General features: G+C 43.7%; 2 protein-coding genes across 4 annotated transcripts; both read left to right on the plus strand.

Moving 5' to 3' along the window:
* Positions 1 to 3,011: 3,011 nt before the first annotated feature.
* On the plus strand, positions 3,012 to 3,678 carry LOC146358099 (olfactory receptor 5AR1-like; the record flags this gene model as incomplete). Its single annotated transcript, XM_084856656.1, is given in 2 exon segments — positions 3,012 to 3,616; positions 3,618 to 3,678. Coding segments are annotated over 2 exon segments (666 nt in total), but the record flags the coding sequence as incomplete, so codon positions are not given.
* A 7,845-nt stretch (positions 3,679 to 11,523) lies between these two features.
* On the plus strand, positions 11,524 to 16,601 carry LOC146358100 (olfactory receptor 5AR1-like). Of its 3 annotated transcripts, none has more exons than XM_084860580.1 (2): positions 11,524 to 11,535; positions 15,672 to 16,601. In XM_084860580.1, exons 1-2 carry the CDS (start codon positions 11,524 to 11,526, stop codon positions 16,599 to 16,601), a joined length of 942 nt encoding a protein of 313 aa, XP_084716706.1. The 3 variants fall into 3 exon arrangements, with proteins under 3 accessions (XP_084716706.1, XP_084716717.1, XP_084716727.1); XM_084860591.1 differs by lacking the exon at positions 11,524 to 11,535 and adding an exon at positions 12,583 to 12,591; XM_084860601.1 differs by lacking the exon at positions 11,524 to 11,535 and having other exon boundaries at positions 15,666 to 16,601.
* The last annotated feature ends 493 nt before the right edge of the window (positions 16,602 to 17,094 follow it).

Here is a 17,094-nt window from a genome sequence, read left to right on the forward strand (position 1 = left end):
AATTGAGGCATGAAGCTTCACAGCCTCTAATCTTCGAAAATCATGCCTCAATTAGAAAAAAAAACATTGTGGAGAAGCCCCAATTCTGTGAGGATAACACCTTAATTAAAAAAAAAAAAAACATCCTGAGCAGGGGATAGGAGGGAGTAAAACTTAGCCTCATTTGAAGGGATACAACAACCCTCTGCTCAGCGCAGGAAGCCTGATTCCCAGGCAGTCACCCATCCAACTACTGACCGGGGCTGACCCCGCTTAGCATCTGAGATCAGACAAGCACGCGCAGGAAAACAGCACAGCGCTCGAGTGTGAACCAAGCTTGCGCATTCAATGAAGCACTGCAAAGGGGAAAATGGGTGAGTGTGAATAATCACGTTTTAATGCGAGAGCATTTAACCCGACAGGACACCGAATTAATTGCGATGGCAGGCGCAATGTAGATTCGCCCAACTTGTACTACAATGTGATGCTTCATAAGGAAGTATTGAAACAGTACTGATGCAGAACCAGGAGCACATAGCTTTTGCTAGTGAAACAATGACTGAAACCAAAAGAAAGTATGTAGGTCCTCCCAGGGAACACAGGATTGTGCCCTGCATTCATTATTTTGAACTGGTAAAAGGAAAGATATAACCCTGGTCTATGGAGCTCAGAAGTAAGGTGAGGAAAAGCAAGGAAGAGCAATTTGAAGGAGGAGACAGGAAGTAAGGAGGAGGAGGCGGGAAGGGAGTGTTAGAGAGACAAGGGAAGTACAATAGTGCCTGTAACTGCTTTGTGTGAAAATATCTTAATATGGTACACTCTTTATACATGTGTTTGGGATGTGTTTAAGTGGGCACCCTCCAAATATTTTGGCCTACAACTGCTTTGTATAAATATACCTTAATATAGTACACTCTTTACATAAGGGGTTGGCACTGTCCAGACATTTTGACCTCCAACGTCCCTCAGCGCTAGCCAGCATAGCCAATGATGCTATGGATGCTGGAGAGCCAGCATGGTGTAGTGGCTAGTGTGCTGGACTGGGAGTCGGGAGATCCTTGTTCTAGTCCCCACTCGGCCATGGAAGCTCACTGGGTGACTTTGGGCCAGTCACAGACTCTCAGCCCAACCTACCTCACAGGGTTGTTGTTGTGAGGATAAAATGGAGGAGGAGGAGGATTATGTACGCCACCTTGAGTTCCTTGGAGGAAAAAAGGTGGGATATAAATGTAATAAATAAATAAATAAATAATTGATGAGGGCTGATGATTGGAGTTGTAGGCCAAAACATCTGGAGGGCCACAAGTTTCCCATCCCTGCTTTCTATTTAGTTGGGAGCAGCTCCTTGGATTACACAGTGTCACATGAAACAGGGATATTCTGGACTTTTCAACCAACTGGACCTAGAACATGAAACATAACAGCTCTGTTATCTCACAGCAGCTTTCTTCAAAGTGGTGTCAAAATATTTATTCTCTTAAGAATAATGCCATCTGTATAAGCATAGCCTCTGGGATTCTTTGCTGTTTCCAGGAATAAGTAATTAAACTGCACCCTTCCGCAACCTCCGCCCATTCAAAGGAAGGGATAAAAAGGGATTTCACAAAAGGGATTTCGCCTCAGATTTCCCTGCTGTGATGGCTGGAATTCAATTTCCCATCTCAGCTTCATCAACTGCAGTAGGGAGAACAGTCCAGCATCTGAGCAGGTGTCTGTTGCAACAGGAGCACCACTTGACATTTTAGTAGCGTGCTTGTCTTATGTTTGGTTTCATTGGTTTTTGAGCCTTGGGGCTTCCAGAAGTGATTTCCAGGCAGTACGGCTGTTCAGGGCTTTGTCTCTGTTCTTTTTGCAGCTACATTGATTGACTGCAGATCCTTAGGGTAGCGGTTTGTCTATTTCTACTGTTGTCTATTTCTACTGTTACATTTGAGGGTGGCTTTGTCAATGAATCCCACATAAAGCCATGGATTGGGTGGGATTCTTGTTTTTGTTGGCTTGGTCATTTTCTTGAATCTTTTTGCCTTAAGCAGAGAATCAGAGGTTAAGCTGGAACATCACACAGCCAAAGAGGCAGGGGGTGCTCCCAGATGAGGTGTTTATGGTGTAATCACCCTGCCTCATTCACAGAATTCTACAGGGATGGCGGTGGTGGTCCAGATGATGATGCCTTTCACCCATAACACACCCATATTTTCCCAGGTGTTTTTAAAATCTTTTTTCTTACAGCGGAAAACCAATTAAGGAAGAAAGACAGAATGTTTGTTTGTTTGTTTGTTTGTTTGACTTGTAGCTCGCCTTTCTACCAAAAATGGCACTCAGGAAATAGCTGCACAATGCCTCCTGACAATTAGCGCTAGGACCCCTTCATTTGGAAGCACCCAAAATGAGCCAAGAGATGGCAAATGGATGTTATGATTGCAGCCACAATCTGCAATCAAACATACCTGAAAAGAGGCTCCATTGAAACCAGTGGGACTTACTTCCGAGGGCCAAATAATATGTTACATTAATTACGTAGCATGTAGCTGACCCCACTCTTTGATTTTTACTCTAGTAAAAGTGTATGGCCCCAATTGGATTGCAACCATAGCACACTAGGAAGGGAGGATTAAACCTCCCCCCCCCATTTACTTTCCAAAATTCCCACACACCGACATACATGCACACACACACACATGTGGGTTAAAAGGGGGGGGAAAGCCTCCATTGGCATCAACGGCGGCTTCCCCCCTGCTTTTTACAAGGAGGTAATTGGGGGATGTAAATGGTGTGGAAAGATTTCATCGTACCCTCCCAGTGTGCTGTGGTCCCAATAATAATTTGTAATATGGAGTTTCATTCTTTTAACTTCTTATCTTTTATTGTTTACCACTCCAGAATCTGTCTAGACATGGAGTGGGATATAAATGTTGCAAATACATAAATCTGACCTGGGGGCCACACACATTCACACTAGAGGAAAAAAACAAAGAGCAAAGTCAACTACACATGACGTAATTTACATAATATATAGCTTGACTTGATCACTTTTGGACAGTAAAACTATTCCATTCAATGAGTGTGCAGTACAATTCTTCTTCTTCTGCGTTGCTGTGTCCACTGAGTGTTACCTCCTGGCTGCAATGGCATATGATCGGTTCACCGCCATCTGCAGCCCACTGCTGTATACAGTCATCATGTCCAGAAGGCTCTGCACGCTGCTGGTTATTGTTGCATATGTCTGTGGCCTTGTGAATGCAGTTGTTCAGACAAGTTTAATATTCAGTTTGTCCTTCTGCAATTCCAATGTCATTAACCATTTCTTCTGCGATGTGCCCCCCATTCTGAAACTGTCTTGCTCTGACACATACATTGCCGATATTGTACACTTCACTTTCTCCACCACTGCTGTGTCAAGTACTATCTTGACCATTCTCGTTTCCTACATATACATCCTGGCTGCCATTCTCCAAATCAATTCAACTGGAGGCAGACGCAAAACCTTCTCCACCTGTGCTTCCCACTTGACTGCTGTGACCATTTTCTATGGAAGTGTCATCTTTATGTACTTAAGACCCAACTCCAGTTTTGCAGTAGCCCAGGGCAAAATCATCTCTGTGTTCTATACTCTGGTGATTCCGATTCTCAACTCCCTGAAACAAGTAGGTGAAGGATGCCTTCAAGAGGATAATGCAAAGGATGTTTTCTTCCCAATGAACAGTGGTGCTTAGATAGTTGTTGTTGTTGTTCAGTCGTTCAGTCGTGTCCGACTCTTCGTGACCCCATGGACCATAGCATGCCAGGCCTTCCTGTCCTCCGCTCTCTCCCGGAGCGTGCTCAAGTTCAATTCATTGCACCCGTGATGCTATCTAGCCATCTCATCCTCTGCCGTCCCCTTCTCCTTTTGCCTTCAGTCTTTCCCAGCATCAGGGTCTTTTCCAGGGAGTTTTCTCTTCGCATTAGGTGGCCAAAATATTGGAGCTTCAGCTTCATTATCTGTCCTTCCAATGAGCACTCAGGGTTGATTTCCTTTAGGATGGACTGATTTGACCTCCTTGCAGTCCAGGGGACTCGTAAGAGTCTTCTCCAGCACCACAGTTCGAAAGCATCAATTCTTCGGCGCTCAGCCTTCCTTATAGTCCAGCTCTCACAGCCATACATTACTACTGGGAAAACCATAGCTTTGATTAGACGGACATTTGTCGGCAAGGTGATGTCTCTGCTTCTTACTATGCTGTCTAGGTTGGCCATAGCTTTCCTCCCAAGGAGCAAGCGTCTTTTAATTTCATGGCTACAGTCACCGTCTGCGGTGATCTTGGAGCCCAAGAAAGTAAAATCTGTCACTGCTTCCATTTCTTCCCCTTCTATATGCCAGGAAGTGATGGGGCCAGATGCCATGATCTTCGTTTTTTTAATGTTGAGTTTCAAACCAGCTTTTGCACTCTCCTCTTTCACCCTCAACAAGAGGCTCTTGAGATCCTCTTCGCTTTCTGCCATTAGGGTGGTATCGTCTGCATATCGGAGGTTGTTGATAATTCTCCCAGCAATCTTAATTCCGACCTCTGATTCATCCAACCCGGCATTTCTCATGATGTACTCTGCATATAAGTTAAATAAGCAGGGTGACAATATGCAGCCTTGTCGTACTCCTTTCCCAATTTTGAACCAATCGGTTGTTCCATGTCTGGTTCTTACTGTTGCTTCTTGACCCTCGTACAGGTTTCTCAGGAGACAGGTAAGGTGGTCTGGTACTCCCATCACTTTCAGAATTTGCCACAGTTTGTTGTGATCCACACAATCAAAGGCTTTAGCGTAGTCAATGAAGCAGAAATAGACGTTTTTCTGGAATTCTCTTGCTTTCTCCATGATGCAGCGAATGTTGGCGATTTGATCTCTAGTTCCTCTGCCTCTTCGAAACCCAGCTTGTACTTCCGGTAGTTCTCGGTTCGCATACTGCTGAAGCCTAGCTTGTAGGATTTTGAGCATCACCTTGCTGGCATGTGAAATGAGCGCAATTGTGAGGTAGTTTGAACACTCTTTGGCGTTGCCCTTCTTTGGAATTGGAATGTAAACTGACCTTTTCCAGTCTTGTGGCCACTGTTGAGTGTTCCAGATTTGTTGGCATATTGAATGCAGCACTTTAACAGCATCATCTTTTAGGATTTTAAATAGCTCGGCTGGAATACTGTCATCTCCACTAGCTTTGTTGTTACTAATGCTTCCTAAGGCCCACTTGACTTCACTCTCGAGGATGTCCGGCTCAAGTTCAGTGACCGCACTATCATGGCTATCAGGGACATTCAGATCTTTCCTGTATAGTTCTTCTGTGTATTCTTGCCATCTCTTCTTAATCTCATCTGCTTCTGTTAGGTCCCTGCCTTCTTTGTCCTTTATCATGCCCATCTTTGCACAAAACGTTCCCTTGAGATCTCCAATTTTCTTGAAGAGATCTCTAGTCTTTCCCATTCTGTTGTTTTCCTCCATTTCTTTGCATTGTTCATTTAAGAAGGCCTTCTGGTCTCTCCTTGCTATTCTCTGGAACTCTGCATTCAGTTGGGTATATCTTCCCCTTTCTCCCTTGCTTTTCGCTTCCCTTCTTTCCTCAGCTACTTGTAAAGCCTCATCAGACAGCCACTTGGCTTTCTTGCATTTCTTTTTCTTTGGGACGGATTTCGTTGCTGCCTCCTGAACAATGTTACGGACCTCCGTCCATAGTTCCTCAGGCACTCTGTCTATCAGGTCTAATCCCTGAAATCTATTCCTCACCTCCACTGTATATTCATCAGGGATATGATTTAGGTCATACCTGAACGGTTTAGTGGTTTTCCCGACGTTCTTCAATTTAAGCCAAAATTTTGCAAGAAGCAGCTCATGATCTGAGCCACAGTCAGCTCCAGGTCTTGTTTTGACTGACTGTATGGAGCTTCTCCATCTTTGGCTGCAAAGGACATAATCAATCTGATTTTGATATTGACCATCTGGTGACGTCCATGTCTAGAGTCACCTCTTGTGCTGTTGGAAAAGAGTGTTTGCTATGATCAGCATGTTCTCTTGGCAAAACTCTATTAGCTTTTGTCCTGCTTCATTTTGTACACCAAGGCCATGCCTGCCTGTTATCCCGGTGATTTCTTGACTTCCTACTTTAGCATTCCAATCCCCTATGATGAAGAGGACATCTTTTTTTGGTGTTAGTTCTAGAAGGTGTTGTAGGTCTTCATAGAACCGATCAACCTCAGCTTCTTCGGCCTCAGTGGTTGGGGCATAGACTTGAATTACTGTGATGTTGAATGGTTTGCCTTGGATTCGTACTGAGATCATTCTATCATTTTTAAGATTGTACCCCAGTACTGCTTTTCCCACCCTTTTGTTGACTATGAGTGCTACTCCATTTCTTCTAAGGGATTCTTGCCCACAATAGTAGATATGATGGTCACCTGAATTAAATTCGCCCATGCCTGTCCATTTTAGTTTGCTGATTCCCAAGATGTCGATGTTCAATCTTGCCATCTCATGTTTGACCACCTCCAGCTTACCTTGATTCATTGATCTGACATTCCAGGTTCCTAAGCAATATTGTTCTTTACAGCATCGGATTTTCTTTTCACCACCAGACACATCCACAGCTGAGTGTCCTTTCGGCTTTGGCCCAGCCGCTTCACTCTCTCTGGCGCTACTTGGAAATACCCTCTGCTCTTCCCCAGTAGCATATTGGACACCTTCCGACCTGAGGGGCTCATCGTCCGGCGTCATATCTTTTAGCCTTGTGATACGTTCCATGGGGTTTTCTTGGCAAGAATACTGGAGTGGGTTGCCATTTCCTTCTCCAGTGGACCACATTTTGTCAGAACTCTCTGCCATGACCTGTCCGTCTTGGGTGGCCCTGCACGGCATAGCTTATGGCTTCACTGAGTTACGCAAGCCCCTTCGCCACAACAAGGCAGTGATCCATGAAGGGGCTTAGATAGACCTGTGTGTAAAAAGAAGAGCTGCTGTAACAGAAAACTCTCAGCATTGCAAATGTGAACTCCAGGGGGAAAAACTTGGTCTTTTTTTAATTGCCAGTTAAGCTTGCAAACATTAGGAGCTATCAGTTCTCAAATTCAGTAATAAGTATGTGTGTGCAGGCGTGTGTGTGTGTGTGTGTGAAAGAGAGAGAGAGAGAGTACTTTCCAGACTCTGGAACTCCTGTTAGCATCCCTACCTATCACATTCAATTGATATATTACTGTCATAGAATGGTGAGTCTGGACATGTCTAAATTTTTGCCTCCATTCTTCATGTTGCGGCCGCTTTCAAACCAAGGATTTTATTTCAAGAACAAATATAGCAGATTACAATACCTGTTGTCAATAAAGTGGATCATCACCAAAATGTCATTTCCTTGTACATTATTAGTTTTGCCTGTCAAAATATCTGCTATCACTTTATGTGTTTAACTGCCTTTGTTTATTGGGGGGGAGGGGGAATGACGCTGCCATGAGTGAAAAAATAAATGTGATTTGCCCAGAGAGCTTTGGCTATTGGGTGGTATAGACATGTAATTAATTAATTAATTAATTAATTAATTTTATTGTTCAAGGCTCCAGCAAAGGAGATTGTTACCTTGTCATGGTGCTGGAGCTTGAGCACCTCAATGACATCATGAACTAAACCGTGAAGGGACACCCAAGACGGGAAGGTCATGGCAGAGAGGTCAGACTAAATACAATCCCTGGGGAAGGAAACGGCAACCCACCCCAGTATTCTTGCCATGAAAACTAAATGGATCAGTACAAACAGAGATATGTCGGTATACCATCGGAAGATGGGACTCCCAGGTCGGAAGATGGTCAAAATGCTATTGGAGAGGAACAGAGGATAAGTTCAACTAGCCCCAGATGTGATGACGCAGCTAGCTCAAAGCCGACAGGATGGCTAGCGGCCAACGGTGCTGGTGGTGAACAACGAATCCGATGTTCTAAAGATCAACACACCATAGGAACCTGGAATGTAAGATCTATGAGCCAGGGCAAATTGGATGTGGTTATTGGGGAGATGTCAAGATTAAATATAGACATTTTGGGTGTCAGTGAACTGAAATGGACTGGAATGGGCCACACTTCACATCAAATGACCACCAGATCTACTACTGTGGACAAGAGGACCACGGAAGAAATGGAGTAGCCTTCATAATTAATAATAAAGCGGCTAAAGCAGTGCTTGGATACAATCCAAAAAATGACAGAATGATCTCAATTCGAATTCAGGGTAAGCCATTTAACATCACAGTGATCCTAATATACGCCCCAACCACAGATGCTGAAGAAGCAAAAGTAGATCAGTTCTCTGAGGTAGGGATGGACGAAAGTCACTTACCTGTCCTCGAAGCTTTTCACGGTGGGGGGGAGGCACTTCGCTGCTCCCCCCGCGAAGTTCAGGCCGGGGGGGGGAGGCTTCCCGCCTCACCTGGCCGAAATTCAGGCCGGGGAGGAGGCGCCTCGCCTCGCCCAGCCGCGAACTCAAAACTTTAAAAAAAAAACAACGCCCCCTTGATAGGCTACGTGACGATTAACGTAGCCTATCACAGCTAGATCTGCAAAGTCAGCCGTGATAGGCTACATTAATCGTCATGTGGCCTATCACGGGTGACTTAAAAAAAAAAAAAAGCGCGTACGCAAATGGCGGCCCCCATAGGGAGCCGCCATTCACGTTCCTTATTTGGTCGCTGTAGTCTACGTAAACCTTTACGTAGACTACGGCGAAAATAAGGGCAACGCAAATAGCGTTGCCCTTATTTTCGCCGTAGTCTATGTAAATCTTTACGTAGACTACAGTGACCAAATAAGGAACAGGAATGGCGGCTCCCTATAGGGGCCGCCATTATCCGTACGCGCTTTTTTTTTTTTAAAGTCACCCGTGATAGGCTATGTGACAATTTACGTAGCCTATCACGGCTGACTTTGCAAATCTAGCCGTGATAGGCTACGTTAATCGTCACGTAGCCTATCACGGGGGCATTTTTTTTTTCTTTGATTGGAATGGCAGCGGCGGCAGCCGGTCGAAAGACCGGCTGCCGCTCCCGCCCTGGACGAAGACCCGACGAACCGCCAGCCGGACCCGCCGCCGGGAGGGACATTCGCCAAAAGTAAGTCCCGTCCCGGGGGGGGTGCGGGGGGCAGGGGGTGCGAAGAATTTCTCCCCGAAACTTGTTCGGGGGGCCGAACACGTTGGCGCTCGGCCCCCCGAAGTTTCGGGGAGAAATTCTCCGCCAACCCTACTCTGAGGATCTGCAGCACCTACTGGATAGTACGCCAAAAAAAGATGTTATTTTCATTACAGGAGACTGGAAAGCTAAGGTGGGTAGTCAAATGACACCTGGAATTACAGGCAAGCATGGTCTGGGAGAACAAAATGAAGCAGGACATAGGCTGATAGAATTTTGCCAAGACAGTTCACTGTGCATAACAAACACTCTCTTCCAACAACCTAAGAGATGACTTTATACATGGACTTCACCAGATAGTCGACACCGAAATCAGATTGTCTACATCCTTTGTAGCCAAAGGTGGCGGACATCTGTGCAGTTGGTAAAAACAAGACCTGGAGCTGATTGTAGTTCAGATCACGAACTTCTTATTGCACAATTTAGAATCAGACTAAAGAGAATAGGGAAGACCCACAGATCAGTTAGATAGGAGCTCACTAATATTCCTCATGAATATGCAGTGGAGGTGAAGAATAGGTTTAAGGGACTAGATTTAGTAGATAGGGTCCCGGAAGAACTATGGACAGAAGTTCGCAACATTGTTCAGAAGGCCGCAACAAAAAACGTCCCAAAGAAAAAGAAAACCAAGAAGGCAAGACGGCTGTCTGCTGAGACACTGGAAGCAGCCCAAGAAAGAAGGAAAGCAAAAGGCAACAGTGATAGGGGGAGATATGCCCAATTAAATGCAAAATTCCAGAGGTTAGCCAGAAGAGATAAGGAATTATTTTTAAACAAGCAATGCGTGGAAGCGGAAGAAGATAATAGAATAATAAGAAGATAATAGGAAGGACAAGAGACCTCTTCCAGAAAATGAGAAACATCGGAGGTAAATTCCAGGCAAAAATGGGTATGATCAAAAACAAAGATGGCAAGGACCTAACAGAAGCAGAAGAGATCAAGAAAAGGTGGCAAGAATATACGGAAGATCTGTATAGGAAGGATAATAATATCAGGGATAGATTTGACAGTGTGGTCAGTGAGCTAGAGCCAGACATCCTGAAGAGTGTGGTTGAATGGGCCTTAAGAAGCATTGCTAATAACCAGGCAGCAGGAGATGATGGTATCCCAGCTGAACTGTTTAAAATCTTGCAAGATGATGCTGTCAAGGTGATGCATGCCATATGCCAGCAAATTTGGAAAACACAAGAATGGCCAACCGAATGGAAAAGATCAATTATATCCCCATACCAAAAAAGGGAAGCACCAAAGAATGTTCAAACTATCGAACAGTGGCACTTATTTCACATGCCAGTAAGGTAATTCTCAAGATCTTGCAAGGTAGACTCCAGCAATTCATGGAACGAGAATTGCCAGATGTACAAGCTGGGTTTCGAAAAGGCAGAGGAACTAGAGACCAAATTGCTAATATCTGCTGGATAATGGAGAAAGCCAGGGAGTTTCAGAAAAACATCTATTTCTGTTTTATTGACTATTCTAAAGCCTTTGACTGTGTGGATCATAACAAATTGTGGCAAGTCCCTGGTGGTATGGGGATACCAAGTCATCTTGTCTGCCTCCTGAGGAATCTGTATAACAACCAAGTAGCAACGGTAAGAACAGACCACGGAACAACGGACTGGTTTAAGATTGGGAAAGGAGTACGGCAGGGTTGTATACTCTCACCCTACCTATTCAACCTGTACGCAGAACACATCATGCGACGTGCTGGGCTTGATGAAGCCAAGGCTGGAGTTAAAATCGCTGGAAGAAACATTAACAATCTCAGATATGCAGATGATACTATTTTGATGGCTGAAAGCGAGGAGGAGCTGAGGAAGCTTATGACGAAGGTGAAAGAAGAAAGTACAAAAGCTGGGTTGCAGTTAAACCTCAAAAAAACCAAGATTATGGCAACCAGCTTGATTGATAACTGGCAAATAGAGAGAGAAAACATGGAGGCAGTGACAGACTTTGTCTTTCTAGGCGCAAAGATTACTGCAGGCGCTGACTGCAGCCAGGAAATCAGAAGACGTTTACTTCTTGGGAGGACAGCAATGACAAATCTTGATAAAATAGTGAAGAGCAGAGACATCACACTGACAACAAAGGTCTGCATAGTTAAAGCAATGGTCTTCCCCGTAGTAACCTATGGCTGTGAGAGCTGGACCATAAGGGAGGCTGAGCGAAGGAAGATAGATGCTTTTGAACTGTGGTGCTGGAGGAAAATTCTGAGAGTGCCTTGGACTGCAAGAAGATCCAACCAGTCCATACTCCAGGAAATAAAGGCAGACTGCTCACTTGAGGGAAGGATATGAAAGGCAAAACTGAAGTACTTTGGCCACATCGTGAGAAGACAGGATACTCTGGAGAAGATGCTGATGCTAGGGAAAGTGGAAGGCAAAAGGAAGAGAGGCCGGCCAAGGGCAAGATGGATGGATGATATTCTGGAGGTGACGGTCTCGACCTAGGGAGAGCTGGGGGTGGCGACGGCCGACAGGAAGCTCTGACGTGGGCTGGTCCATAAAGTCACGAAGAGTCGGAAGCAACTGACCGAATAAACAACAAATTGCTCAAGGATTTGTATATTTACATTAAATATTAAGTTAAGCTATTGATATCACTCAACCTAACATTCTCAGAAGGCATTTTTCTGAAAAAGACTTTACCATTTTTTCTCCAAATATTCACTAGCATTTTTTTGTGGCATCTGCCATCCTCCTTCCCCTGCCCCCACTGTACACCACCAGCCTCATTAGGTCCAGGGCATTGTAGGGGGTGCAGGATTATGGCCAGGGGGTCAACACAGTTACTGCTGCTGCCACTTTCAGTAGCAAGCAGCAATGACTGCAGCAGAAGCAGGAGTGGGGGCAACTTGGGGGGGGGAGAAGCTATGCTACTGTCACTCCTAATGGTGAGGCCTGCCCCAGAGAAACCTTTGGAGAATTTCTGCTCCCCCTCAGAGAAATGTGGTGAAATGTTCTGCCCACAAGCAGGATGGAGAACTTCAAGAAGCCATTTGCACACAACTTTCCTTTTGTACACATTCTACAATGGGAAGCCCACATTTGATTTGACACTGACAGTACACTCAAGAGGGAGCCACAGGCCACTCCTGGCTTCCTAGTCATAAGAATATGTGTATGATGCACAGATGCAAGTTTGCCCTCCATTTCATATTTTCAAGTGTGCTCCAAGATTTTATACTTCTTAAAGTATATACATCACATGTGATGATGACAAATATGTTGTTGACATTCCTGGGCTGGCCTCATTGTTCACGATTTTGGGATAGGATACCATATAATGCAACTGGTACTGAATGTGCTTGATTGTGAGTATTGCACTAACGGGAAGAAGCAGTTAGTAAATGACATCATTGTTTACTTTAAAACAAGATTGAGCAGGTTGACTAATGGAAATATGTACTGAATTGTGGAATGAATGGAGTGGAAACTTCTTTCGTTCAAACTAATTAACAGAAATAATGAATTTCATTCCCAGATAGCATGTCCTCGGGTGATTATGCTGAGAGGTCATACAGCATACTTTAATGATATAGGCTTCACCTGAGAGTTTCAGCCTTTCAGTTTCTACTAATACCAATCCGAGTATAAAATGAGTGATACCAACCACATAGCTTGCTGTTTAGGTTTGGGAATGATATCCTGGCCTCTTCACAGGTAAGATTCATTACATGCAATCCTATGCATGACTACTCAGAACTAAGCCCTATTGACTTCCATGGGGTTTACTGCCAGGAAAGTGTGCATAGGTCTGCAGCCTTAGACTATTTATGCTTAATTGGATTGACTCTCTGACACCACAATCCCATAAATATCTATTCAGAAGTAAGCCCCATTTACTCCCAAGTAAGTATTGCAGCCTTCATGTTAGTGCAGATGTATTTCTGGTGATCAGAACAATGAACAGATACACTGTCTGGAAGCTACAAAAATTATCTGGAATTTATTTTTGTCTTCCCTTTCCCACCCACAAAATTTGGGTAGAGTTTGGCAGCCATTTTATGGTGCTGCATGAGATGTCTCCTGCAGTTTTCCTGTGTCTGTAAGCAGTCGTCACATGAAGTGTCAACTGAAGGACATAGATCCATCCATTTATCAATGTAGATGGGGGCAGAGGTTCCTGCTCTGATTGCAGCCTGCATATAAATAACAACCCACGGGAAGGCAGATTGAAGAGAACCCTTATTTGTGCATTCAGATTTTTATTTTACCATTGGCTTAAAATATCTCCTTATTCTATCTATTGCGGCTGTAATCCAGGAAGCAAATTTTCATGAATGCCAAAGACTGTGCATGTGTCAGGTCTATTTATGCCTTTATTTGCTATAGCCCCCTTCAAACCGAATAGGGGCAGCCTTTCTGCAGATGGGAGAGGACACAGCAGCAAGACGTAGAGCTGCAATCCTGGCTTTCATTAAAGTTCGAATAAAACAGTGTTGGATGCAACCCATGCATAAAAATAGAAAATAAAATTTAAAAGATTAGGAAAAAACATTAAATGGCAGAATCGCATAGTCATAGTAGGTGTGTTGACTTGCTGCTGTTCCTTTTAAATGGATTTAAAAGGCTAAATCAAACTTCCTAAGCTGATGCCCTCCAGTTGTTTTGGAGTACAACTCCCAGCATTCCTGACACTGCCCATGCTGTGTGGGGATGATGGGTGTTGAAGTCCAAAGTTTCTGGAGGGTGCCAGTTTGGGGACGACTGGACTAGATAGGGCTAGGGGTACTCAAGGATTTCCCGGAGTCCACATGTCAAAGCAAACAGATAAGATCTGCACTTCTTGGACTAGCGTGGGGATCAGAGCACAGCTATACCCTGGATTTCACTGTCCTCCACACATTTTATGGTGCAGTTCTCAGCTCAAAAAATGTACCAAAATGCACATAAAAATGCATATTTTATGTGGGGGAAAATGCATTTCAAAATGTGTACTCTAAGAGAAACTATATTTTCAAATGTATATTTTGCGAGACAATGCATTCAAAATATGTATTTAAATATGGATCTGTGCAGATCTAAAAAAAATAAAATGTGCAGATTAATGTGGAAATAGGGCAGAATGGCTTTGCAAATGGGCACATGTGAAAATGATCAGAAATAAACTGACCTGTCTGCCCCTAGATGGAGCATGTTGCTTTGCTCCAGTGTCATTTTATGCTCTTCTTAGAAGCAAGAAAAGGATATGTGAAGGGGGGAAAATTGGATTGGGGGTGGGGTAGGTGGAAGGGTGGTGTCACAAATGATGAGATGGACACTAGCCAATAGTGCCCATCATTCTTGCACAAGTACACCCCACAGATCATGGACACAGTTGGCTGTGCTTCCTGTGCACATATGGTGCAGGCAGGACAGACTTTCAAAATCCCAGCAAATTAGTTGTAGCAACTTCAGTGCAAAAAAAAAAAGATGAGGCCTCCCACAAGGAAAGCTCTTGATATAACGTCTAGAATAAATAAATGCTTAAATGAATACATAGATAAAAATTTCCTTGGATGGCAAACTAATTCAGCATTAAAAACTGAATCCTATACAAAGACAAGGGGGAGGGAAAGGTACAAAAGCAAAGACATTTTGAATAGTTCCTTTCAAGAGTGGTAAGAAATCTGCACACCCATTTAACCTGTTATTCAATCTGAAAAAATCCATTGTGCCTCTTTTTTCGTTAGCAGATTGAACACCAAAGCCAGTAGTCTTATGACAGTGTTCTAGAAAATGCTGAACCCCATTTTACATGAAAGGATAGAAGTTGCTTTCCCATGTTTTAGTCATGAGGAGACTGGGAGGGCGATCTTCCCCTAAATAAATCGCTGCTTTACTTAATTATCCAATTCTTTTTGATTCCCTATGAATAAATACATTAAGGCAGAAACAAAATGTTTATGCTATGGCTGCCACGAGTGTTTTGTGCTCTAAAGTAGCAAATAATGCAAACTGTAATTGACTGGGGATCCGTATGTGTTTTTTATAACAACCCTTGTTGATTCCATTTCCCCCAGTCACCTGAAGCAACAGCCATAGTTCTTTAATAGAGGGTGTCATATTAATATCATAAGGGTGAGATGAGCGGAACGCTTCTGCTTTCCCTCTTTGTATCTCCAGCTAAGAGGAGGTTGCTTCCCTTGATACCTTTTTGGAAGTGCTGTTGAGAACTAACGTTCATATTCAGAGTAGTGTGATGCATCTAGCTAAGGAGAAAACATGTGAAAGATCCTTCTAAGCTTTCATAGAAATGTGACTATAATAATGTCTTCCTTGCTGGGATTTAAGAAAAGTTAGGCTGTACATATGTTCAAAATGGAACTCATTCATCATCATCATCATATTCAGGGCATTTTAAAAAATTACTTTGGGTGAAATCCAGCTACATAAGATCACTGATATTTCACAACCGAGTTCATTAAATGTGGGAAGGGGACAGGAATAAAAGGTAGTCACATAGCCATCTTGCCACAACCATACCTTCTTTTTTAATTCCTATTACAGAGTAAAAAACAATGAAGCAAAATCACACTACTGTGACCGAGTTCATCCTTGTAGGTTTCATGGACCACCCAGAGCTTCAAATCCCCCTCTTCATCTTGTTCCTGGTCATCTATGTTACCACACTGGTGGGGAACATTGGCATAATCCTATTAACTTTAGTTGATACTCAGCTTCACACCCCAATGTACTTTTTCCTCAGAAACCTCTCCATTATAGATATTGGTTATTCCACTGCCATTGCTCCGAAGTTGTTGGCAACCTTTGTGGCAGTGAATACAACCATTTCCTTCACAGGATGCACAGTGCAATTTTTCTTTTTTTGTCTCTTTGTGACCACCGAAGGTTGCCTTTTGGCTGTGATGGCATACGATCGCTACACAGCCATCTGCAACCCTTTGCTCTATTTCACTATCATGTCAAATAAGTTGTGTACCATATTACTGGTAGCTGCATATGCCTGTGGCTTTGCAAGTTCAACTGTCCATACTATTTTCATATTTGGCTTGTCCTTCTGCAGTTCAAATATCATTAACCATTTTTTCTGCGATGTTCCTCCAATGCTTCAGTTGTCCTGTTCAGACACCCATGTCACTCACACTGTGCATTTCATTTTATCCACTGCAATTGCGCTGACAACGTTTCTGATTGTCTTGGTCTCCTACGTTGCCATTGTTCTTGCCATCCTGCAGATCCACTCTGCCCAGGGAAGATTCAAAGCCTTCTCCACATGTGCCTCCCACCTGACTGCTGTCACCATCTTCTTTGGAACCATCATCTTCATGTATATTCGGCCCAGCTCCAGTTTCCCAATGAATCAGGACAAAATAGTTTCTGTGTTTTATACTCTTGTGATCTCCTTGCTTAACCCACTCATCTACAGCCTGAGAAACAAAGATGTGAAGGATGCTGTGAGCAGGATGGCAGACAAGATGACATTCCTAAAGTAAAAATAGTGTGGCTACAGCCACTTCTTTTAAAATGAACCCCCAAGGTCTGTGTTTACTCTGGCCTTTCCCTGAGTATGTTTTATTGGACTGCTGTTGGCTTTTAGCTAGAACTGTGCTTTAGATTTTAGTATTGTCTTGACTGGATGCTTTATCATTGGTGCTTATTGATTTTACTAATTTTTGCTGTTTTATCATTGTATGGGATTTTATTAGGTAATCCACCTTGTGAGGGCTTTTGCCCTTAAAGGCAACTTAGAAATATTGGATTGGATTCAGGAGCTGCCTTCAATGGGCTGAAAGGCTGTGTTCACAGAAGATGCCTCCACCTGATTTTCAGGGATTCCATTACACACACACACACACACACACACACCAGTTCACTCCATTCATCATGGTTGCCTGACTCTCTGTGTAGCATTTTCAGGGGGCTGGAGGGACAGTCATGGGGAGGAAGAGATGCAGGAGTCCATGTGCCAGACCAGCACACGTCTAA

This window comes from Heloderma suspectum, chromosome 1, assembly GCF_057233095.1.
Source record: "Heloderma suspectum isolate Gila_16-S chromosome 1, 16-S_ref, whole genome shotgun sequence".
NCBI classification, from domain to species: domain Eukaryota; kingdom Metazoa; phylum Chordata; class Lepidosauria; order Squamata; family Helodermatidae; genus Heloderma; species Heloderma suspectum.